General features: G+C 37.1%; 1 protein-coding gene across 10 annotated transcripts in view; it reads right to left on the reverse strand.

Moving 5' to 3' along the window:
- LOC112650105 (uncharacterized) overlaps positions 1 to 26,380 on the reverse strand; it is a 69,997-nt gene that overhangs the window by 30,287 nt on the left and 13,330 nt on the right. Inside the window, exon 2 of one of the 10 annotated variants that reach the window (XM_049116186.1) lies at positions 6,768 to 7,208. The exons of the other annotated variants lie outside the window; for them this stretch is intronic. Within the exon in view, the coding sequence (XP_048972143.1) occupies positions 7,150 to 7,208 (59 nt within the window). The 3' untranslated portion in view covers positions 6,768 to 7,149. Of the gene's footprint in view, positions 1 to 6,767; positions 7,209 to 26,380 lie in introns of those variants that run through there. 10 annotated transcript variants of the gene reach the window in all.

Raw genomic sequence — 26,380 nt, forward strand, 5'->3', positions numbered from 1 at the left:
TGAAAGAGCCCCATCTAATCCAAGGCTATGAGAAAAATGAGTAAAAATACAAAGATGACCTGAAGAAGAAAATGAAGTCACTTTTTAGAGCAGAGTGGGGAAGCAATTAACAATAGCTGTATAGGGAGTTAACAGGTAGAAAGAAGAGCATTTCTTTAGAGCTGCTTTGGTTCTTGACATCTTCTAGTTCCAGCTATGAATTCTTACACTAGACCCCTCTTACGGAGGTAACTTGGGCAAGACTCTACTCCTTGAAATCAACAAAGCTTAACCACAGCAGCTTCTATAATACAGCACTACTCAGGAGCCTAAGCAGGGAAAGGAGTCCTCACTTAGCAAAAGTGACGGCAGCACTTCACGTGTGTGTGTGGCGAGAGAGAGAGAGAGAGAGAGAGAAAGAGAGGGAGAGAGAAAATGAGAAAATTCAAGTTAATAAAAGCCAATCCCTTTAAAGTCATAAAACAACACTTGATACATCAAACAACACTTGATAATGACAGATATTCATCAGATCTATGTGCAAGGTTTTGTCCTGGATACCATGGAGATATACAAAGAAGTAATGCATACACTCTCCTACCAAGAACACACTCTTAAGAGGACTTAAGTAAACTTAAAACACCTTTTCTTTGTAATTATTTTCTTTCATCATTTCCTGTCTACATTATGTTGCCTTGTTATGTCTCTATGCACACAAAAGTACTTCCCTGCCATAATCAAACTTGCAAAAGTTTCTCTATTTTCTTAGACTGTAAGCCATGGAAGGTTTGATGTTCCTGGAACATGGCACATGCTTAATAAATGTTGAATGATGAATACATAAGTGAAAAAACAATGAGCCATGACATAGAAAGTTGGGTAAAGGACTTCTGTAATTCTCAAAAAACTGGTATCATTTTATATTGTAGTGATGCAAATAAGAGTCATGTAATTCAAAATAATTAAAAGCACTATACAATTATTTTGAATGTATTACATTCAGGAAAAGTATTGACTGAAAGACTAATTGTTTGAATTTTACAAGGTGAGGTTTCAATTACTTTTTAGTCTGTGGCCTTGTCACTACTTACTTATATCTGCTTCCTTTTGTTTTTATCGTTTCTTCATTCTCAAGTACTCACCTTTCTTTCAATATTAGACCATGGGATGCCTGGTTGGCACAGTTGGCTAAGCATCCCACACTGTTTCAGACCAGGTTGTGATCTGGTTGTGAGATCAAGCTCCATGTCAGGCTCCTTGCTCAGTGTGGAGTCTACTTGAGACTCTCTCTCCCTTTGCCCCTCCCTGTTATGCTCTCTCTCAAATAAATAAATCTTTAAAAACTATATTAGACTTTGATCTTCCCGAAATGATCTTTCTCTTTCTTCTACTTTCTCCACTCACACCTCACCTCCACAATCCAGTCTTCAAAGTCCAGTATGAGACCCTTATACAGTTTTAGAAATTAAGAAAGATTTGCAAGTGAAAAGGCAGATCAGGAAACATGAACAGGTAATTTTGGTCACACAAAATCCATGAGTGTTCTATAAATTACCTTAATGACTAGGTAATTAACTTAGAATCAGCAATCAAAGTATTCATTTTTCTGGAAAGTCAAACATTTAGACAGAATGTATTTCCAAAGTATGCAAACTATGATGGTAGCCTGTTTTCCAGTAACTACATCATATTCCTGTAATGCCATCCTAGTTCCTTTCTTCATGGATTCTTGATGATTCTCCTCTGTACAGATCTTTTTAGATTTCTAGATTTTGAATTTCAAATTTAGCTAATTACTTTTGCTGACATTTTTTTGATTTGCATTTCCCATGGCACTGGGTAGGCATTGTAAGGCAAATCTCCCAGTTATTTTCTCATATGAGCCTTTGAAAGTTCTCTAGACTATTTAAGAAAGAATATCTTCTTTTGTTGCATGTATAGAGATTATGTGCCTGCTCTGTCAACAGAAACTGCCAGTTTGGCACTGAGGACCCTCTTATCTCCACAGAAGGCCAGACACCTATCCTCAAATACTTGCTCAGATTGGCTAGTCATTTACAAATAGACTTTCATATTTACCAACTGGGCTTTGCTTTCAAAGACAGATGATGCAAGGTCTTTACATCACACAAGTACTAGTAATTCTCAAAAGCAACTACGTATATGACCATATATACAATGCACAAGTGAAGTCCATTCATTCTCACTTAAATAAAAAATTTTCTTCTTCCAAGAATAATATATCAACTTCTCAATTTGAACTGTACATTGAAGCCACTTTAAGAAACATCTATCCCATTGCAAAAAATTCTCCCTACTTCTCCACAGCAGGATCTTGCTCGCCCAAATTCCTATTTCCCAAAGTTTGGCTATGTGGGCCACTTTCATAATTTTTCTCATTTTTGCTTACCATAACTTTACTACATTTTATTAGAACTATTTTTACAATATAAAACAACTTCTTTTTAAAAATTATTTTAGTATTTTTTAGATGGGAGGAGGGGCAGCAGGAAAGGAAGAGAGAGAATCTCAAGCAGACTCCATGCTGAGCAGACTGGCACAGGGCTCCATCTCATGATCCTGAGATCATGACCTGAGCCGAAATCAAGTCAGCTGCTCAACCAAATGAGCTATCCAGGTGCCCCAAAACAAATTTACTCTCAAAAGTAGACTCAAATGTATATTTTTCTAACATACATTAAATAAATACATAAAATATTTATATGGGAATGAAAACATCATCTTAGTTTCAGTAAAACTAAAAGTAGTCCTTTGGCTTGAATGTGGTTTCAAGCTATGTGTTGATAGAAAATGGAATCCCCTGTAGTAGAAGCTCTAGGCCTCCCACTTTTTTACTTCTGCATTCCCAGATGAGCAGAACTAAAAGAACATGGGCCCACATCTCCTGTCAGTTTAGCTGCTATAAATATAATGGTAAATGATTGGAATCTTATAAATTAAAACTTTATAGCCAGTTTAGAATAAAATATTTCAATTTCAATCACTTCAAAAGTAAACATTTGTAGGGGTGAAGGACTTAACAATATCTCAGGACTTCGTATAACTTCTAACCATTTCAAAGCAGCTTCATATACCTTAAATAAATTGAATCTCATAATAAGCCATGGCATAGAAAAAAGGTATATGTGTCACAGAATCATTACCATCATTATTTGAAGGCCAATAAGCTATTCTAGGCTTTCAACAGTCTAAGAGAAGCCAAATCTTTCCTCAAGATAAAACTAAAATATAACATCTCTTCTGACTGGGATTAGTTAGTAAATAAATGGTTCAGGTTGGATGAGAACAAAGTTCTGCCTTTTAACAAAAACTCATTATTTTTTTTACTCACACTGAAATTAGATAATAACACAAAGCAGTAAAACGCTGTAAAAATTTTTAAATAAAATTAATTACTAAAAATCTCCAACTATTTTCTTCCTGTGGATTCCCTTGAAGCTTGCCTACCTGCTGTTTTCACAGCTGTATTTTGCTTTCCCTTTTTTCTTTCTAATACATTATATAGTCTCCCTTGCTATTACTTCCAAATAAGATGACAGATTAAATGCTCTGCCCAAATTCATGTACAGTTAGAAAATGACAGGTCTGGGACTAGAGCCTAGATGTTTTTGCATTTCATTCTGAAGCTGTTTCTATTATACATACATACTGTCTCACAAAAGAAAAGATGTCTCAATTTTTAAGAATCCACAAAAATTTAAACTTAATAGATCAAACTAAGATATGATCCTTTAGTTTGTGGAGAGGTCTGCCACTAAAAGAGTCCTATAAATGTTGAAAATTCCCCTCTACATTAGATCTAGTCTCTAGCCTCGAGGAGTTCATATATCATTTTAATATGACAAATTCTAAATAAGAATATATATTTAGAGATAAAGGATTTGGGTCAATATCACATCAATCAGAAAAGAAAACATCTTAGAAATCATAATGTGAACCAGTGGAGAAAAGATGACTGAATTTGTTTTTAAAGATTTTATTTATTTATTCATGAGAGACACAGAGAAAGAGAGAGACAGAGAGGCAGAGACACAGGCAGAGGGAGAAGCAGGATCCATGCAGGGAGCCCGACATGGGACTCGATTCCTGGTCTCCAGGATCACACCCTTTGCTGAAGGCAGCGCTAAACCGCCAAGCCACCCAGGCTGCCCAAGACGACTGTATTAAAAACAAGTCTGCAGAAGTACATCAGCAGCCCATGGTGCTCTTGTATGAAGTGATATGGGCTGTTTACGTAAGAAACTCCAGAGCATGAAGAAAGCACAATTACAAAACACTGTTCTAGTTTTCCATAAGCACAGATGTAGTAGGAAAGCAGGCTGCTTTCAAGACCACACCCAAGTTCCATACTGGGAACTGTGTGAGATTTTTAAAAACTTGCCCTCTAATTTAAGACTGAAGACAAGTGTTCTCAAAGTGTAGTACATTGTCAAACTGTCAAGTAAGGTGCTTGTTAGAGAAGATTCATGAGCCTCAATCAAGACCCATTAAATCAGATTGTCTGGGGAATGGTTTGGAAGCTGCATTTCTTAACAAGCTCTCCAGGTAACTGATAATGAATGCTGAAGGTTGAAACCTCAGACTTAAAGAAATTACTGGATACATTAGAATAGTAATTTCTTAGTCTCCCATTTTGCTCTTCCCAAATCCTAATCTATCCCTCCGTCCACCCTCCCCCATCCCTCCACCCCCATGACCACTTGGAATCCAAAAAGAAGGTTCAGGTGTTTAGCAAATTACAGTAAAACACATTAAGATGCAGAGGATCGATCGAAGTGAGCTCCGTGTTCATATCCATGCTTGGATCCAGCTCACCTTGTATTGAGGTCAAGTCAACTGATGTAGATGAGGGTAAACGGAAAGCTGAAAAAGGTGAAGGAAATCCAAACAAGCTCATGAAACAAGTTTTAGAACAAAGTTGTAGGTTAAAAAAAAAAAAAGTATTAAATAACAACAATTCTTAAAACAGGCAATATGTCCTGGCCTATTAAATTGTGCACCAATGTTTTCACTAGCAAGATAGGGAGTGAATAAGGCAATGCAGATGTCAATTTTCAGCTGTAGCTACTGTGTGGGTTCTAAAAACTCCTTGTGAGCAATATTAGCTTATGCAGTGACCCTCCAGGGCTGGTGCTCCGTGTATTGGTTCCTTCAAGAATTAGAAGGACAAAACAAGGTAATGAATACACAAACCATCAAGATGGGAATAAATCTGTAAATACCTCAGACTAGAAAAGTAAAAGCTTAAAGCTTAAAAGCTTAAGGTACTTAATTATCATATTGAGTTCTAAATGATGTCTCTAAACTAATCATCCTCAGCTATAAAGAGAACGTTTATAAAACGTGTAGACTAAAATTGCCATATTTTCGTGCTACATGTTCTTGTTAAATTATTAGCTCAGATTAATAAACTCTCAAAGGCACAAAATAAAGGGATCATGCACACTTTTTGGATATCAGAGTTATAATACCATGAGTAGCAATAAATAATGAGAGTCAACAGTACTAATAGTTGTTTTATTTCTTGGAAAAGCATCAAAATTAAAATAGAATTTAGTTTATTTTAAAAGCAAAATATTTTACTGAAACTTCAATGCTGAGAAGTATGAACAACAAATAGTACTTATTAAATATTCTTCCTTTATAAATTGAATCTATGATAGTTGCTTTTAAAAGAGATCCATCCAAAGGGGGGAGGGGAGGGAGAGGAAAAAAATACAGAATATGAAAGAGATCCAAAGACCAGTAGCTTTAGGAATAAAGGAAGGTAGAGGAGTGAGAACTAACCAGAAGAAGAGAAGAACCTGAGGTACTTAGACAATCAGCTTCTTGGCCTCCCTAGAGCTCTTGTGTTTTTTTTTTAATTTTTTTAATTTTTATTTATTTATGATAGTCAGAGAGAGAGAGAGAGAGAGAGAGAGAGAGAGAGAGAGAGAGAGAGGCAGAGACATAAGCAGAGGGAGAGGGAGAAGCAGGCTCCATGCACCGGGAGCCCGACGTGGGACTCGATCCCGGGTCTCCAGAATCGCGCCCTGGGCTAAAGGCAGGCGCTAAACCGCTGCGCCACCCAGGGATCCCCGAGCTCTTGTGTTTTAACACAGAATTCCACATGTGCTATAGTTCTGGCATAGCACTTCCACATATTTTATGTCAGATTACCTGTGTCTAAAGAAAAATTAACTTGAATTTTACAGACACTAACTTTTCAAACAGGGAGGAAGAATCATTTGGCTACAATATCTTACCTCTTTGACTCAAGAATCCTTTGGAATTAGTATACTCTCATTTTACAGTTAAGAAAACCATAGCTCAAAGGTTAAATGACTTGTCCAAGAACCATAGATAAGCAACTCCAATGTGAGAGTCTCACATAGGTTTTATTTTGAAGCTCATGCTTTTCTCATTATGATACACTGATATAATCTGTGGACCCAATGATACCATATTGATGACTTTAAGGAGTGAGGTTTACAGCTCCAGAACCAAACAACTGTTTAGTTCTTTTTATTGTTACTTGTGAGTCAGAGTTTCACCAAAGTCATTTGTAATGGGAAAATATTATTACTTGACATCTCTCTTGCACCATAAAAGCCAGGGTGGTTTCAAAATTATGTACTGAGGGGCCACTGTGTGTCAGGCTCTGGAGATTCAGTGGTTGAACAAGACAAACAAGATCTCTAACCCCCAAGGGGCTTACATTCTAATGTGAGAGATAAAGAGAGTTAAACAAATGAATGAGTATGTTCCAGGGTGTGACCAATATTTTGAAAAAAAAAAAAAAAATACAGGATACAGGGATGAAGGACAACTGGGGTATATGACAGCCATTTTAGTAGGGGCCCAGGAAGGCTTCTCTGTGAGCTGATGCCCTCAGAGACTCAGAGGATAAGAAAGAGGCAGAAACATCCAGAAAGGCCAGTGTGGCTAAAATGGAGTGACACAGAGTGTGGTAGAAGAGAAGTCAGAGAGGTGAGCAGGGCCAGGTCATGGAAACCACATCCACAGAAGGGCACATATCCGTAGTAATACATGAGGGGTGGCAGGCTGTGGCCATGGCTGCTGTCAGACAAGAAAGATGGCAATATGTTGGCATAGCAGGTTCTCAGTTCAACAGCTATGCCAGCATCTTGCCTCCTCTCCAGTTCTAAGTTACAGGAGCAATACCATGCCTCTTCGGTGGTTTACTTTTCCATAATCTTCCCTTCCTCCTGAGGGAGGGAAAACGCACTCATTAATTAAAAATGCAAGTTTGTTTCTGAACACTACAAAAGTCTTCTTAGAGTGGTCAATTTTGAAGAAGTAGTTAAGCACAGGAAGGTTGTGGCTTCTTTGTTTCATGGCCTTTGATCTAAAATGAACCCTGAGAATGTTTACTGACTGCTTGTCAAACGACAGGAGTAAAATTCTGACATAAATTTTAAGTCAGTAAAGTCTAAAGTCGATGAAAGTTAATTACAGGCTATTACCACCATATTTACAGCCCTCTGTACATCCCAGTGACTACTTAGTACACTTATTTTTTACCCTAATAACTCTATTAGTGAATTTCTGCCACTCATATGTACTTGAAGAATAACAAACTGTCATCCTGCAGTATGTAGTTCACTGCCTTGTGTGCCCTTAGAAATGGTGCTCTGGCAGCCAACAATGCCCAGATAGAACTTACTCCACAAATACATTTGCAAAAGCACCACTAAGTTCCATGTTCAAGGATGTTCACTGTGATGCTGTTTTTAAATAGCCAAAGAACTGGAAACAACCTGAGTGTCCATCAGTATGACTGATACTGGCTAAATTATGATATAATCTCACAACAGAGTATTTTATCATCCTTACCAAAGCTTAAGGCATAAGAATAATGATGTGTGTAAGAGCACTTCTGTGGGGCAGCCCAGGTGGCTCAGCGGTTTAGTGCCACCTTCAGCCCAGGGCCAGGTCCTGGAGACCTGGGATCGAGTCCCACATCGGGCTCCCTGCATGGAGCTTGCTTCTCCCTCTGCCTGTGTCTGTGTCTCTCATAAATAAATAAAATCTTAAAAAAAAAACCACTTCTGTGTACAGTTGACTTCTGAACATGGGTTTGAGTTGCATGGGTCCACTTTTATGTAGTTTTTAAAATAGATACAATACTATAAATGTAGTTTCTCTTCCTTCTGACTTTTTTTAAACAAATTTTAAATTGAAGTACATTAGTATTAGTTTCAGGGGTACAACATATTGATTCGACAGTGCTATACATTACTCAGTGCTTACCATGATAAGTAACTGTGTTACTGACTATATTCTCTATGCTGTACTTTTCATCTCCATATCTTATGTATTTTATAACTGGGAGTTTGTACTTCTTAATCCCTTTAATCTATCTATGTATCTATCCATTCGTAACAAGTTTGTTCTCTATATTGAAGAGTCTGTTACTTGTTTTATTTCATTTGTTTAGTTTTCACATATGAATGAAATCATATGGTATTTGTCTTTCTCTAATTTATTTCATTCAGCATAATAGCCTTTAGGTCCATCTGTATTGTCACCAATGGCAAGATCTCATTCTTTTTTATGGTTGAGTAATATTCCACCATGCATATATACCACATCTTCTTTATCCATTTATCTACTGATGGACATTTGGGTTGCTTCCATTGGTTACTGTAAATAATGCTACAATAAACATAGGGGTGCATATATCTTTTTGAATTACTGTTTTTGTTTTTTTTTGGGGGGGGTAAATACAAGTAGAATTACTGAATCATATGGTATTTCTAATTTTTTGAGGAACTTCCATGATGTTTTCCACAGTGGCTGCACCAATTTACATTCCCACCAACGTGCACAAGGGTTCCCTTTTGTCCACATCCTCACCAACAGTCATGATTTCTTATCTTTTTGATACTAGCTGGTATGAGCTGATATCCCACTGTGGTTTTGATTTGAATTTTCCTGATGATTAATGATGTTTAGCATCTTTTCATTTGTCTACTGGCTCTCTGTATGTCTTCTTGGAAAAAGGTCTATCCAGGTCCTCTGCCCATTTTTTAATCAGATTTTTTTGAGTGCTTTGCATTTTTTTGATGTTGAGTTGTAGAAGTTCTTCATATATTTTGGATATTAATCCCTTATTAAAGATATCCTTTGCAAATATCTTCTCCCATTCTCTAAGTTGCCTCCTGTTTTGTTGATAATTTCATTTGCTATGTAATAGCTTTTTATTTTGGTGTAGTCCCAATAGTTTATTTTTGCTTTTGTTTCCTTTGCCTGAAGAGACATATCCATAGTTATGTTGCTAAGGTCAAAGTCCATTCCTTGATTTTTTCTTAATAACATTTCCTCTTCTCTAGCATATTTTATTATAATGGAATATATAATATATATACAAAATGTGTCTTTTAAAAATATTTTTATTTATTTATTCATGAGAGACACAAAGAGAGGTAGAGACACAGGCAGAGGGAGAAGCAGGCTCCCTGCAGGAAGCCCAATGCAGGATTTGATCCCAGGACCCCAGGACCACAACCTGAGCCAAAGGCAGATGCTCAACCACTCAGGCACCCAGGCATGCCCAAAATGTGTCTTTTAAAAAAAGATTTTAAGTAATCTCTACCCAGTGTGGGGCTCAAACTCATAACCCCAAGATCAAGAGTCTCAAGCTCTACTGCCTGAGCCAGCCAGGCACCCCTACATATATAAAATGTCTTAAATTACTGTTTATGTTATTAGTAATGCTTCCAGTCAACAGTAGGTTATTAGTAGTTAAGTTCTTAGGGAGTCCACTGTTATATGTGCATTGTCGACTGCATGGGGGGGTTGGCACTTCCAGATCCCACACTGTTTAAGGGTCAACTGTAAGTATGAAATATGTGTATGCATACACATATCATAGCTGATTCATATAAATTTTTCTTAAAGGATACATGAGTGATTTATTATTTTAAGTAGAGGTTTATTAATTTAAAAATAATTGGATGATAGCATTATATTTTTGTTTTCCTCTTTATACGTTCCTGACAAAAAAGCACTAACAAATGTTATTTATAAACAAAAATGAACCTAAAATATATCTATAAGGATAAAACATTTAGTTACATAGCACTATCAAGGTACATATAAGAAGGAAGCCACTTAAACATGGCTAATATCAACTGCATTTACCAGAAACAAAAATTCAGTGTTTCCTAAGTCTGGAACTGGATATAGACACACACAGTCATTCACTTCCACATGTTCCATAAGTGGCATATATTTCTTGTGGGAGGACAGGAGGTTATGAGGATTCTATCACACAAGATCCTATAAAAATTTGTGCTGGGGCAAGGTAACTGGTGAAAGAAGTACTGGTTGACTTCCTAGCTCAACTTGATAACATGATATTAATGTAAAGGTATTTAGGAATTTTTGGTTCATCAAGAGTGGAACATTGGATCAAGATTAAAGGCAAATACAGGGATCCCTGGGTGGCGCAGCGGTTTGGCGCCTGCCTTTGGCCCAGGGCGCGATCCTGGAGACCCGGGATCGAATCCCACATCGGGCTCCCGGTGCATGGAGCCTGCTTTTCCCTCTGCCTGTCTCTCTTTCTCTCCCTCTCTCTATGACTATCATAAATAAATAAAAAAAATTAAAAAAAAAAGGTAAATACAATATAGATTACAAAATACAGGTAAAAAAATACATCACTGAATCAAGAAGATTTAATTGAATCCAATTTCTCCAAAAGTTCATTATTTAAATTCATAATTGAAAGGCTGATGTAGATTGTACCATTTTAGAAGGTAGACACTATATCTGAAAACAGTATTTTCTTGTGACTTTTTTAGGTTTATTTTGCATATGCAAAAGAAAACTGAATGCTAGTAATTATCTGATTTACCAGCTAGATCCAGCAGATCCTTAAGAAGTTATATGGGCTATTTTGTATAGGGATCACTTAAAGGATAAAAGATAGGATGCACTACCCCCCTCTTCCTATTTATGTGCATATTTTCTTTAAAAACTTTGTAAGTTATCAGATAATTTCTCAATATATAATTTAAAAGTCTAGAAGACTATACCCTTCCCCTATTAAAGATGCTGCTGAAACTTGGGTTCTTTCCATTAATTTCTCTGATGTATTCAGTGAATCATGGTTTCTATCAGGTCACTGATAAAATGCACCTCCTCACCACACGCACCTCAGACAAATTTCTTGCAAAAATACAACCTATCCATGAATTATGTTACACCTGGAAAAATATTATGGGTACCTAATTATAGCCTTTAGCAGTTAAGGTTCAACTTTAAAAAAATATTCAGTAAAATGTCCTGGATATTAAGGAGCCTATTTATGATTTTTTCCCCAAAAGTTAAAAAAAATTATAAACGAATAATTGATTTCATTTTGTAAATAGCTGATTTTTTAAAAAGATTTTTATTTATTTATTCATGAGAGACACAGAGAAAGAGGCAGAGACATAGGCAGAGGGAGAAGCAGGCTCCCTGTGGGGAGTCCAATATGGGGTTCGATCCCAGGATCCCGGGATCACAACCTGAGCCAAAGGAGCCAAATGCTCAACCACTGAGCCACCCAGGAGCCCTGTAAATAGCTGATTTTAAATGACCGGGCAGAAAATTCAGCATGTCCCAGACATGTGGGGGACAGAAGGTAGTTAGCTATATCAACCCCAATCAGTACACAAATATAAAGAATGAGAACTCAATCACAGCAACTTAAAAAAATGGTGTAACTAATTCTCAATGTTTTTCCAGAGTCAGAATACAATTTACATAATGCCTCATTTTAAAAAAATGTTCTCTAAAAAAGGCTGGATGGAGGTAGGGAGCTGATTATGTATAAAGAACTAGAATGCCCTATTTTTCAAGTACAGTATTATGGAAAAATTTGTGGTCCAATCAAGAACATAACTGTGGGGAAAAAATAACATTCACTGAATGTGTTGGTATTGCTTTTGGGAACAGACAATTTGACAGGATGTGCTTAAAGCTACTCCCTAACTGATAGAAGCCAGATGTGTGTTTGCCCTAAATCTTGGGGGTTACAAGAAAGAGTGGAATTACAGATATAATTTACTATATTTATTTGTATATAATTGATATGTATTAATTTATATAGCAATATATTTATATAACTACATATAAAAACTAAATATAAAAGTTAAATAAAAATAAATATATGCAACTAAATATAAATTGAAATTATACAAATTTTAACTTAGGAATATCAATAAAGCACAACTGAATATTTAGATCAGGCATCAGAAACAACCTCTAAACTCCATTAAAATACAGAGGAACTGGCAGAAGGGGTTAGGTTTTTAATCCTTGCCCTCCCCAGTGGCCCCATCATTTCTGCTGTAATGCCCCATACTCCCATCTGTCTGTCCAATGCACCCCCCATAGACTGTGGTACCTACCAGATTTCTTCTCCCCCATAGAGCCCCACTGCCCCAAATCACATCCCTCTACCCATTCTAAACTCCCTTTTCCTCTTTGCACATGCCTTTTATGGGAATGAGAAAGAAGACACCTATCCCTTCAGTATAGAAATTTAAGACAAACTGCAAATAGTTAATGGGCTTAAGCCTTCAAGGGAACCTAAATTCTTTAGCATATGGGTATTATACAAAATCCTTTTCATTTGGAAGATATGGAAGATATTTTCAATAGGTGGTTCTCTGTCCTACAAATTCTTGCCTAAAGTAGGCCAAGATGAAACCATTTAGTATTTTCCCAGTGAGAAAGGCAGGCGGTGGGAGGGGGTGAAGAAGTAACTGTCTTTTTTGGAGAAAACAGTATGTACTTTTACATTTTCTCCCCTATTTAATCCTCAGAAAAGTAGTTGCCGTTGGTATTATTATTATTCCCTAGTTATAAATGACTAAGCTGAGGCTGAGTACATTTAATTATCTCAAGTAAATAGCCCAATGTCACCAGCCTATTAATTATTCTGTTAGCTTAACATCTGTTGGGCATCCACTTTATGCCAAGCATTGTGCTGAAGACAGGGTCTCTGTCCATAGTGGGTTTGCCAAGTTGGGTACTAAGAAAGGGTAAACCCTTAACGCACTATATATTTTTACTTAATTTCTTAAGTCCCATGACCAGGTTACACACAAAGTATATAATAAGAGAAATCATGGGATTGTGATGGATTACAATTATGGCCTCAATTCTACTTGAATCCACTTTAGTCAATTTGTGATGTTAGTAAGATATGATGCCAGCAGAGCTTCAAAAGTACTTGCGAGACCAAACTTACCTGCTCTCTCTTGAGCCTTAGCCATCACTATGAGAACATATCCAGCTACTCTACGGAAAAATAAGACTCATATAGGACAGCACAGTCTCCCTGATCATCCGAGCCAAGGCTAGTGTCGGTCAGCTGACAGCCAGCCAACCCCAATATGTGAGCAAGCCCAACCAAGATGAACAGAGCTGCTTCACTGACCACTCCAATGTGTTAGCAAATAAAGACTTAATGTTGAACTCCTTCGGGTTTTCTAGTTGTTTGAGATGCAGTATTACAGTATAAAGATGACTGACATAAGCATAATGATTAAGAAAGACTATGTGCTCTGGATTTAGGCTGAGTGGGTCAAAATTATCCTTACAGAAGCACAGGCCATGTTTGTTCAAGCCACCCATTTCACTAAAAGGCACAACAAAGTCAACAGACACCTAAATTCATTCTGTAACTATGTTGGTAGATTACAGGATTTTAGTGAATATTTATGGATAAATAAGTCAACTTTAATCAAGCACTGCTTTGCTAGACAATGGGCTCCTTGAGGGCTGGAGACGAGACTGATTTATCTCTGCATCCCCAGGATACAATGTGATGAAAAAGGCCTTTACCAGAAAGGCCCATCAGTATCTGTTAAATGAAAGAAGAATAAAGATTTGGGTTATTTTACCAAGATCAACGGGAAGCTGCCAAAGGGCTATAAGGAAACAATGAGACGAGATGTGTGTGTGTGTGTGTCTGTGTGTGTGTGTTTTAAATTTCAACACTCTGAATCACTTTACTTTTAAAACTGTGTTTTGGCACAATTGCTGCTCTTCAGTGGTGAAAAGATAGGAGGGGCCAGAGTGGATACACAAAGACTAACCAGGAGCCACCACAGCTGTTCAGACAGAGTTCGTGTTAGTTTGGTTGAAAAGAAGAAGTTTGAGATATATTTGAGAGGCAGAACAGAAAAAACTTGCTTGAGGACTTAAGGGCCTAAAGAAAGGGAGGAACTGAGAAAAAACAAAACAAAACAAAACAAAACAAAAAACAACCCTCCAGTCTTCTGGTCTGTGCTCTGGGATGGGTGGAAGAGACTTTCACTGAAATAGGGAACCCTGGAAGAGGACAAATATTTTAAAAATGTAGACTCCTGATTAGAGAGATCTTGAGTTAATCCTTGTCTAAAGCCACCACCTGGAACTTCAATTTAAAGAATCTGTGGCATCAGTTTACTTGAAGATTGGTGTTTCTGGGACACTTAATTGTACCCTGTGATACTAGATAAATTCATTTGCCTCATGTAGCAGAAATGGTCTGAAGTAAGGCTGTGCTGGATCTTTGTAAGAGGGCAAAATACAGCCCCACTATGAAGACTTTTTGAACTATATTAAATCTTAAAAGGAAATTGAGCTTAAGAAGGAAAAGAGTGTACATGCCACATGTAAAATTGGTTTCAGAGGCTAAGGTTGAATCCTTTCCTGCTTAACAAATTTTCCATGGGCCTAAAAATTAAACTAGATGTTAGAACATTTCCATACACACAAAATATGAACTCTTGCTTTCCTACCTTATGCTCATCTTAAACTCTATCTTCCTAGAATTTCACTTAATGCCATTACTTATAAAAGATCCAATTGTTTAAGGTTATGATTTAATTACCCTTTTGAGGATCAGTATAGCCACCACACTGTGGTCTATGTTGGTGTAAAAACACTGGCTTGCATTGATAACTGGCCATCTTTTCCTAAAGATTTAAGCCCTCATCAAGCCTTTAAAAATATGTACTTTATTAAATTGAAATGTTTATTCTACAATAGGGTCATTATTTTATTCATAAGTCATTCTTCTTTCTCTGGACTTTATGGCCATGGACCATCACTCCAATCATAGCTATCACCTAAAAAAAAATGTGTGCTGTGGTCTTACAGGAGCCAGGGTTGCAAGAGACTGGGGATAGATATGTGTAAATCTATCAAAACTTCTAGAAAGAGACCAAAGTACTGTAATGGTGGGTGAGCAATACTTTCATGTGTGAAAAAGGTAGAGAATGTGGTGCTATTGTGAATCACAGGAGGAGCTGCATGACTTATCTGTAAAATATGGTGCCTCCCCAAGCCCAGCCAAGCACAAGGGTACCCCTTCAATCACTGGATAGCCACCACACTAAAAGATCTAGCCCACTGAATATCATAAAAAATAAAATATTTGTAATGACTGAGTTTCCCACTGAATTCATATTCTAGATCCTCCAAAGCCTAAACCAAAGGAAGGATGAATTTAGAATATATTGTGTCAAACACTTTACATTTATTTTTTTATTAAACCCTAACTTCAAACTGAAGAGCTGTTGAGGAAAATTATCTGCATTTTATACCTGAGGAAACTAAACTTCAGAAAGGTTAAGTGATTAATTTATAATTACATTGCCAGTAAATGTCAGAATAAAAATTCAGCAAATCTTTCCAGAGGTCTGCACTCTATTTGTGTCCCCATACTAACTTCCAGTCTCACCAGCCTTATCTTCTACTCACCAACATGGCTCTCCCTCTGGGTGGGGCTAGATTTATCTCCTCACCACCTCCCTCAGCTCCACTTTATTCATAGCTTTTCTCCTGCCCCTCATCACATATTCCTCTAAATGATCATTCTGCTTTATAAATCCAAAAGGAAGCGTTCTGAACTCAAAGGAATGCTCCTCCATGTTGATTAACAACAAAACTATAAATGACTCCATTTTCCTAATTGTCAGTAATCTCGGAAATATTGTCTAAACATATAATTAAAGTGTAAAACATTTTATTATCAGACTAGATGGTTACCTGTGAGCCAAATACCACCAAAGTCAGACAAAGCACACATGGTAGGGAAATCTCCAAAGTAATCCAAACACCAAGGGCTCCCAACTATTTCCGTGACCTGAAAGTGGCATTCCTTTAGAATGCTGTCTCTAGCCCTTTGCAAGTATTGTTCCCTATCTATAAACACCCTCCTAACATGCCCCTTGTTCTATTTGGCAAACGAGGTTTCATCTTTAAGACTCTCCTCAGGTAGTGTCATGATGATGACGACGACGACGATGATGATGGTGATGGTGATGATGATGATGATAAATGCCCTATTCTAACAAAGGAAACAGACTAAAGCATGCTAAGTTATATTTACTGGAGGCTGTGTTTTTGTTTTTCAAATTTTCCCTTACAGGTAGTTTTGATGCTGCTGCTGGAGGCACACTGGGCCCAATCTCTATAGGCTTTTGCCAGGCTTTTGTCCTAATTAAAATCTAATGCCTTGACCAGCTAATGATGACAGGGCAGTGTTCTGATCCAGGACTATGAGGCTCCAAGAAGAGCTAGAACCCAAATGGAGGCTTTAGGAAGAAATATGGCCTGACCACATCAAGGCTAATGGAGTGAAGGTCATACTGCACAAGTAACTGAGGGTTAGGGGAAGCAAGGTGGACTGTCTGCAGGAGAGACAACAATGGCTGTCATTTGTTTCTACTTTAGGCTTTTATACATGTTACTGGATTATTTCCAATCCTCCCAGTTCCTTACAAGGTAAGCATCATTATTCCTATTTTATTCTCTTTGTAGAGAATGTGCAGAATTGATGCTTTGTAACTCAAATCTGATTCATAAGGAAATCTGCTTTGTTTAAAAACAAAATAATACTATGCTTTTCCTTTGCACTTTTTCCAGTTATGCTACCCTTTCAAGAAATGTATCACCAAGGTCCTGTCTAGGGCTAAAATTCTTTAATACTCCCCAAGGAAAGATAAAGATTAGTAGATGTCAAACAAACAAAAAAAAAGAGCAAATGTGTGCATTTTTAGGTATTTCCTCTAAACAACTTGGAGTGCTCTGGAAATGCTTCTTGAAGAGTATAAATTGTTTTCCCAGTAAATGCCTACAAGATTCTCAAATAAACTCAACAAGCAGAAAAACATGAACAGGAGACTGAAAGAAAACCTGGAAAAGTAAAGACATAAGTCCAGCTTAGGTGAAGAAGAGGTTAAGCCCAACCAGTAATGAACTTGGCAGTGCACTAAGGGCACTGCTGTCTGGGCCACAGGAGCAATATCATTCTTAAGTGGTCATCAGCAGCCTTTCACACTACTCTACCAGCATTTGGTAATCTGACACAACCACAAGGGAAAAGTGCTTATCCCCCAGTTGGTGAGGAAGCCTCTGCCCTCAGGATTTTTGTTTTTCATAGGACTAGGTTACCACAAAAATGTTTATTTTTTATCACAATAAAGATCCATGTACATATTCTTAATTATGTTTCTACTTGCATTGACAGGAATTATCTTTTTACTAAAAGCTTGATGTCTTGATTACTGATGTCACCCTGAGAACCTTCACTCTGAAATGCAAGAAGCACAAAATCAAAGTAATTCTAATACTTGATGACAGCCATTAATGGATTTAATTAGTACATGGATTTCTAAGACAAACATATTGCTACACTTTTAAGACAGAGATATGAAAACAATCTTTTCCTTATTAATTTGCAATTATTTTCTAGAGTCTTTCTTTTTTAGCAAGAAAAAAATACTCAAAAAGGGATGGAGAATATTTTAACTAGATTCAACTTTGGTTCTGTCATGTTTGATGTCCAGAGGAGACTTTTACTAAACTGTCCATTTACTAAACTGCAAAGTATCTGGTACTGCAAAGATGATTAATTTTTTATTTTATTTTTTTTTAGAAAGATTTTATTTATTTGACAGAGAGAGAACATAAGCAGATGGAGTGACAGAAGCAAGCTCCCCACTGAGCAGGGAACTTGATGCAGGGCTCAATCGCAGGACCCTGGGATCATGACCTGAGCTGAAGGCAGACAGTTACCAACCAAGCCACCCAGGCACCACCTCTGGATGATGACTTTTTAAAGATCCTGAAACAAAGAAGCAGCTGGGGCATACTTGGAAAAAGCAAATAGGTGACAAGGCGCTCTTCAAACACAATGGGATAGGAAGACTAGAACCAAGGCTGCTTGGATTTCATAAAACTGTTGGTAAAAAGAAAATGTAAACCAGGGCAGCCCCGGTGGCACAGCGGTTTGGCGCCGCCTGCAGCCCAGGGCGTGATCCTGGAGACCCTGGATAGAGTCCCACATCAGGCTCCCTGCATGGAGCCTGCTTCTCCCTCTGCCTCTGTCTCTGTCTCTATGAATAAATAAATAAAAATCTTTAAAAAAAAAAAAAAAGAAAAAAAAAAGAAAATGTAAACCAAAAAATATAACTCATTGCTCTTCATTTAGAACATTAGGTAACAATCCATCACTGAATTCTACTCCAGAAACCAATATTGTACTATATGTTAACTAAGTAAAATCTAAGAAAAAAAAAGTAAAATAAAACATTAGGTAGCAGATAACATAAATGTCTTCAATAATAAATTAGTCTTACACTTAAACTTTCACAATATTTATTACAAGGGAGAAATGATTTTTAGAAATATCATGTCTTCACTAGAAATGGTACTAAAAATTTACTCTATATACTTAAGACAATTCTCCTGAGCCATCTGGAAACATTAAAAATATGAACACCTCTATTTAAAATGTGTATTTTCCCCAAAATATGTAAACATAAAGAATGACATTTATATTTCATTTATGCACACAATATATAGTAACCACTTCAGGTGTATGATGGAGTATCAGTGGATGAATCTTTGGAAAACAGAACTCTGTCTCCATATTTTATCAAGCACAGACATTTGCTTCTCACTAGAGTTTTTTTACTCAGTTTATTTCTGATTTACAAAAGGTCTTAAAAGCAGCAAAGTTATGAGCAATTTAGTCCCAACTTTCATGTCAGAAATTGAGACTCCAATCTTTTTCCAGATCAGAAACTGATTTTTCATTTCTTCCAAACTTCATCATCTGTGAGCAGGTGGATTGGTGGAGGTGTTAGGAGTACAAGCTGCTGCCAGAAGCTGGAGCAGAGCAGACTCCCCTCCTTCCTGGGAATTCTAGTGCTTGCTGAGCCTTCAGCAGAACAGGGGTTCTCCACCCTTCATATTCACCAGAATCCTCTGAAATTTTAAAACCACTGATGCCTGGACCCTTGCAGCACAGTGAATAAATCAGAAGAATCTCTACAGATAGGGCCTGAGCATTGGTATGTTCATAAAAGCTCCGCACATGATTATAATGTACAGCCAGGGTATAGAACCACAGATACAAGGCTTTGAGATAGATGGATGGTCACATCGTGGTCAGCTTATTATTGTTAAAAAGCTGGTGAATGTTGAATGGAGGAAGAATGAGGGGAAGCCTCTGTGATAAATTGGTAATGACTGGAGAAGGCTCTATCTGTAGACACAAGAGGTTGGAGGCTGCCTTCCCTCTAAGTCCATTCAGATTATCTGTAAATATAACCAACAGACATCCACATTGTAGCCTATATCTGAGGCTCTAAAACATCATTTTTTTCTGGAGACAAATTTTCATTATGGAATAAAGAGGTGTATATGTGTACTAGCTCTCTTCTGGATTTACCATTCCAAATTAATACCCTACCCTTTTACATCCTGGGAAGCTGACCTATAAAAGACTATATAAACAGATTCCCCCATTCTTTTTTTTTTTTTAAGATTTTATTTATTTATTCATGAGAGATGCAGAGAGAGAGGCAGAGACATAGGCAGAAGGAAGAGCAGGCTCTCTGAGGGAAGCCTGATGAAAGACTTGATCCCAGGACCCTGGGATCATGACCTGAGCCAAACCACTGAGATCAACCACTGAGCCACCCAGGCATCCCTCCAATATTCTTACGGGGAACTGATAGTTTCCCAATCTATCAAAAATGTCAATAATGTTTAATATCTGAGTAGCAAAATAATAAATGATTTTAATTATCTTCTTCAAAAATATGTTTTCCAAAATTCCTACAAAATGGATTTAATTTTTATTGCAAAAATAAGGTAACATTATTTTTTAAGTGTTATAAAAATTGTTACATTTAAACTGAGTCTTATAGACCTTTTTGTGTTTATATTGAACATTTTCACTTCATCTCAGCAAAGATTTATTGCTTAATCTTTATATATCAGGGAATAAAAAACAGACACTAACCCAATGCAGTTCAGCTTTGGTGGGCCAAGAACCAAGTGGAAAAGGTGGAATAATGAAAAAATAACACATCATTCTGATACAGGCAAGAACAGAACTACCTAAAGATTCAAAAACACAGGGAAAAGATAGATGAATTTTGTCTGGAAAGAAGTCATAGAAAGCTTCACAGAAGAACTAAAGACTGAGCAGGACTTTAAACAGAAGTTCAAAAACCAGATAAGGCAGGATGTAACTTTGCTAGGAGAGAAACCGTTCATGCAAATGATCTCAGGCATGAAGCAGCCAGGAACTAAACAGAATTAGCTCTGCTCTCTTTCTCCTAAAATAGAAACTTGCAAGGACCTTGACTTTGAGAATAGGGAGTATGCATTTATGAAAAACATATTAAATGAAAAAGACTGAGTTGGGTTTTTTGTGTTTTATTTTTTAAGCTGCAGCCATATTACAAATAAGAAAACTGAGTCTCAGGTAGGTAAGGGCTACGTCAGCTATCCCACCTTAATTATGCCTCAATTACTTTGTTTATATTATTCTGCTTATGTGAAACTTTTAAAAATATATACTGTATTCTATCAGTTGCTCTCATCACATAGAAAGGATTATGAAGAACTGCTAGCATGCAGGGTTTTGGTTTTTACCCACCAGAGCACTTCCTCATTGCCATAAGAGTTAAATATTAACTCTCTGCTGATACCTGTCTGTGGTGTGTGTGTGTGTGTGTGTGTGTGTGTGTGTGTGTGTGTGTGTAGGGGGCAGGAAGGAATGGAACATGTCATAAATGTAAGCAGTTTGGGGAGCCACTAGTCAGGAAATGATGTGTGCCATATTGGAATAATCACCTTAAAGGTAAAACCTTCAATGAAAGCAAATCTTTACGTTCAATATGGGAAATTATTTTAAGACTATATAGGATGTTCTGAACTCCAGATCTAGTAGAGTTGGTCAAAACTATTGATAAATACTTGTATTCACTGTTCTGAAAACATTTTTCAATGCTCACCATCATTTCAGACCACTTGTTTTTATTAGAATGGGTTAATTCTGGGCATATTAATTTTTGCTACTTGTCAATATGGAAATCGTAATTCTTTAATAATATGCCTACATGTACCAAAGTCTCAAATGTTTAATGTGGATATCAGACCAAGTGTCACTCCACAACCTCATGAATAGTACAGAGGTAAAATTAAATCCAGTCCATTTCTCACTATTATGGGATTTTATTTGGGCATGAATTTATTTGGCCAGGACAATAAATTCAGTTTTTCTTCATTATGAACCAAATTAATTTCTTAGATGTATGTTGCTTTACTCCACTTAGATCTCTGTTCTTTGAAGCCCAGGCATCTCTATTAAGAATCTTTTAATAATTCTATTATAGCTCAATTATAGCTCAATCTCAGACCACCTGACTTCAATGGGATATTCTCTATGAAAAAGCAAGTTGAGTTGAGTTCCTTTAAAGTTTTAAAAAGTTAATTAATATTTGCTGTGCGCTTTGAAGATAAAATGTGTCAAGAGTAATAATTATTTTAAAAAATAAAATCACAGGGAGCTATCCTTCCATAAATTTTTTGTGTGTCTTTATTTTTTTTAAATCCACACTTCAATGTCCCCTAATGTCAGGAAGCAGTGCAGATATAAGCATGTAGGCTGTATTTTCTTTCAAGTTTATGCAAAGTCAGGCAAAAAAAAAATATACTTTTCAAACCACATTTGCTCTCCACAACTTTTGGACACTAGGCACACTTAAAAGCACTATTCTGAGTGTGAAGAAGTATTGCACCAAAAAGCCATGAGAACGAAAATGATCAGCTTTAAGTCCTAACTCTGACTCTGAAGTGCCCATGATTGTGGTCACAACTCCCATAACTAAAGTAGGAGGGGTGGATTATATACTCTGTGCAGACACACACCACCCACTCAGCCTCAGCACTGCATCTGTCCTACCCCAAATAACCTAGCGTTGGAAATCAGCCTATTTATTCTATGTATCAAATCATCAAACACCATGATTGTGACTGAGTGTGGGAATTCGATCAATTCTATAATTACTAACACTTAAAAAAAATTTTTTTGAGTGACAGAGTGCAAAAGTGGGGTAGGGGAGGAGCAGAGATACAGAGGGACAATCAGCCTCTATGCTGAGCATGGAGCCCAATGTGAAGCTTGATCCCTCAACCATGAGATCAAATGATCTTAGCTGAAATCAAGAGTGATGCTTAACCAACTGAGCCACGTAGGCGCCCTGAGAGATGATGCTTTTAAGACTCTTTTTTTTTTTTTTTTTTAAGACTCTTTTTAAAGTGTTGGGGCACCTGCGTGGCTCAGATGGTTAAGTGTCTACTTGAGCTCAGCTCAAGTCATGATCTCAGGGTCATGAATTCAAGCCCCATATTGGTTGGGCTCCACACTGGGAGTAGAGCCAAATTAAAAAAAAAAAAAAAAAAAAGATCATCTCTCAAAAGGCACACTCTAGTCGATTCAAAATAAGAACCTGTTTAAAAAGCTAGAAGAATCCAATGATTTCCTCGTAGGAAATTATAAACTTTGGTGAGGCCAAGGTTAGATGCCCACCTACCTGCCAGTACCTCTGGGTATTAAGCCTTCACACTTGTGGCTTCCATACAGTATGTGCATGTATTACATTAATGAAGTGAGTACATGATTGTTGTTTATGAAGGTCTGGGGCATTTGTAGAGGAAGTGGGAAGCACTACTGAATCTGAGCACATCAGAAACTCTTCCTTCTAGAAAATCATTTAGTGGAGTTGGGGAAGGGGCAGTTGTCTTTTTTTTTTTTTTTTTTTTTTAGGGGCAGTTGTCTTTTGGAGAAAATGGCTCATTGCATTCAGCTTGTCAAACCCTTGACAGCCTTCCAAGGTACTAAACTTGATTAGCATAAAATGCCTACTGGCAAAAGCAGAAACTGAATTGTTTAAATTTTCTCACTTTGATGATGAGTGTCAAACATTTTTTTGAAGATTTTAAAGAATGACCATCTTCTTCAAAATAAATGGAAACATTTTATTTATTTATTTATTTATTTATTTATTTATTTATTTATTTATTTATGAGACTGGCCCAACTGAAGCAAAGGACCACCTCTTCTTTTTTTTTTTTTTTTAGTTTATTTACGATAGTCACAGAGAGAGAGAGAGAGGCAGAGACATAGGCAGAGGGAGAAGCAGGCTCCATGCACCAGGAGCCCGACGTGGGATTCGATCCCGGGTCTCCAGGATCGTGCCCTGAGCCAAAGGCAGGCGCTAAACCACTGCGCCACCCAGGGATCCCCCATTTTATTTATTTATAAAAAGATTGTATTTATTTTTTCATGAGAGACACAGAGAGATAGAGAGAGGCAGAGACACAGGCAGAGGGGGAAGCAGGCTCCATGCAGGGAGCCTGACGTGGGACTCGATTCCGGGTCTCCAGGACCAGGCCTTGGGCTGAAGGCGGCACTAAACCGCTGAGCCACCTGGGCTGCCCAATTGAAACATTTTAAATTCTTGGGTCTATTTAAAAAACAACATTGATTTTTGCAGACTAGCTTTTGTCTGTATCTAGCAGGCATTTCCTAAAATTATAACCAAGAGTTCAAAAATTCAGTGAAAAGCACATTGCTTCTAACAATCTGAGATAAATAATATTAAGAGTATAAAAGGAGTAACAGAGTGGGCTAAGTGAATAGAATTTTAGAAAGTATTTACTCCTTTAGGACTCATAATTGCAGTATTTTGCCAATAAATCTCTAAAATTTTCACGACATCTGTATTAAAGATCATGCTCCTGAATTAGTGAATCCTAAAAGGCAAAATTAAGCTAAGTCATGAACTTCCAAAATTTGAAGCAGTGCAGACTTGAAATTAATATATCCCCACGTTCAGGAAAATGATACAATAACTGTTTTCTGTGTTACCAGAATAACATTTGTTTTTTTCCTCAGTCAGTACCTATTAGAATTTCAATTGTAGTGATGAAATATTCTATAATTTACAGGGTGGCAATTTCGAAACCTTCCCATAAAGTCAGTATTCCAACATCTTTTAAACTCCTAACTAATGAAGCACAACACTTCCATAGAAATAGTTAAACAAATCTAAGAATGGCTGGATACATTAATGCCAAACTATAGAGGAGCCAGTAGAAAAGGAAATACACACCAAAGTCATTCATAGAGAAAGGGCAGAAAACTCTCGGACTGGTGAGAGAAATCATGGTGTAACATATTTTGCCTGGGCAAGCAAGGTCAGCTCTGGGTTGATCCTCAGTAAGCGAAGTGAATGTTTATTTTTAAAGGTGCCCATTCTGAGCACTGGGGTGCATTTTTCCAGGATTTTTTATAAAATGCATGCATAAAAGGCACCTGTTTTGACAAATACACCACTTGTTTGTACTCATATACAAGTATGGCTTGGCACTTGGCACTTCTTGAAAAGGAAGTTCTGCTTTCAAAAAATACTGTGGTATATAAACAAGGACTTTTAGGAGGTAGGGGCTGGATCAGGATAGAACAGTCACTTTGCTATGTTCTAATCATAGGTATAGATATGTTCTAATATGTTATAGGTATGTTCACTATGTTCTAATCATAGGTATAGATACTGCCCAAGCCAAGTGAAAGCTGAAAAATCTTCAAGATATTAAATTAGAAGAAAAAATAGCAGAGATACTGTGGATTGCAATTCAAATGGAGGAAGAACCACAGGATCTTAAGATGTAAAGGTTCAAATGGAGTTCAAGGTTCTAAATAAAATTGTTAATGACCCCAGAAAATACAAAGACTCTAATGGTAGTAGACTCAAAGGATAAACACATGATGTATTGAAGAATGACTCCTAGAACGTGTGAACTGTTCTGTTTTTCACTAATCAAGCACAAAACTATCGAACATACAGTTTCAGAAGAACAAAAATGGTACGAACATAGACAAAAAGGAGTAGGAGTTCATGTAACCACCAAAATTACATTTGTGACAAGATCCATTGTAGGAAATCCATTTTCCATCATGACCTGTTATGCAATATGTATATAACTAAAACGAAAGTATTACAAAGCAATATTTATTACTACGTGCAATGCACTCTGTTGTTTTTCTACTTCTTTTCTTGAATAATGTTCATGGTGATCCACAAAATTGGTTTCATGATACACTAATGGGTCAGACCCACATTGTCTGAGGACTGTCAAATACTGTGCAGTCACTGCCTTTATCTCTTGTCTGACGCAGCCAATACTAATGGACCACAGCACTCTAACTGATGAGTTTGGCCAGCCCTGAGCACTCTTGTCAAACCAGCATTCTAGGCAACAACTATCAACCGGAGTTGGGAAAAAGACATGACACAGTCACTAAGCTCCAAGGGGACAGATGCAGAGCTAGAGTGGCTGTTTTTGTTATTTGCTCTCTTTGTATACTTAGTGCTTACTTAGTGTCCAGCACACAGTAGGCACTCAACTATCAAAAGGCTGAATCCGTAAATGGCCACCAAGAGTAGAGGATAAGCTTTGGCTCCTAAGGTTCCTCTGTGAATCTTTTCTTTCCCACGCTTTGCTTTGTTGCTGTTTTTAGAAGCAAAGCTTTCAAGATTTCAATGGCTTTGAGTACCGTATGTATCCTCTCTGCCTTCCACACCCCATCTTGTAATAAGAGTTATCTGAACTGGGGTACTTGATAATATCTCTGTTACTCTCAAAGACAATTGGTTTATACTTAAAGAATTACCGAAAAGGATTATGGAGTTCAAACCATGGTAGATAGAGTTCCTTGAAAAACTGGTCCTGGAAGGACCTGGGCTGGATATTGGGTATATATTCTTTCCTTTCAACCCTTCAACAATATGCTTCATATCATTATCCCATCCTATTGATGAGGAACCAAACCCTTAGAAAAAAAAAAAAAAAGGTGAGGTCACTCAGTTAGTAAATGTTTGGCAGAGCCAGGATTTAAACCTAGGTATTTCACTGCTGTTTTTATTATACCTCGGTTGTTCCTGAAAAATCGCATATTAAATTACAAAGAAACAATTACCAGAAGCCTTGAATCCATTTGTAGTGTGTGAATTTAACAGGTTATCAC

The sequence above is a fragment of the Canis lupus genome, chromosome 11 (assembly GCF_003254725.2).
Source record: "Canis lupus dingo isolate Sandy chromosome 11, ASM325472v2, whole genome shotgun sequence".
NCBI classification, from domain to species: domain Eukaryota; kingdom Metazoa; phylum Chordata; class Mammalia; order Carnivora; family Canidae; genus Canis; species Canis lupus.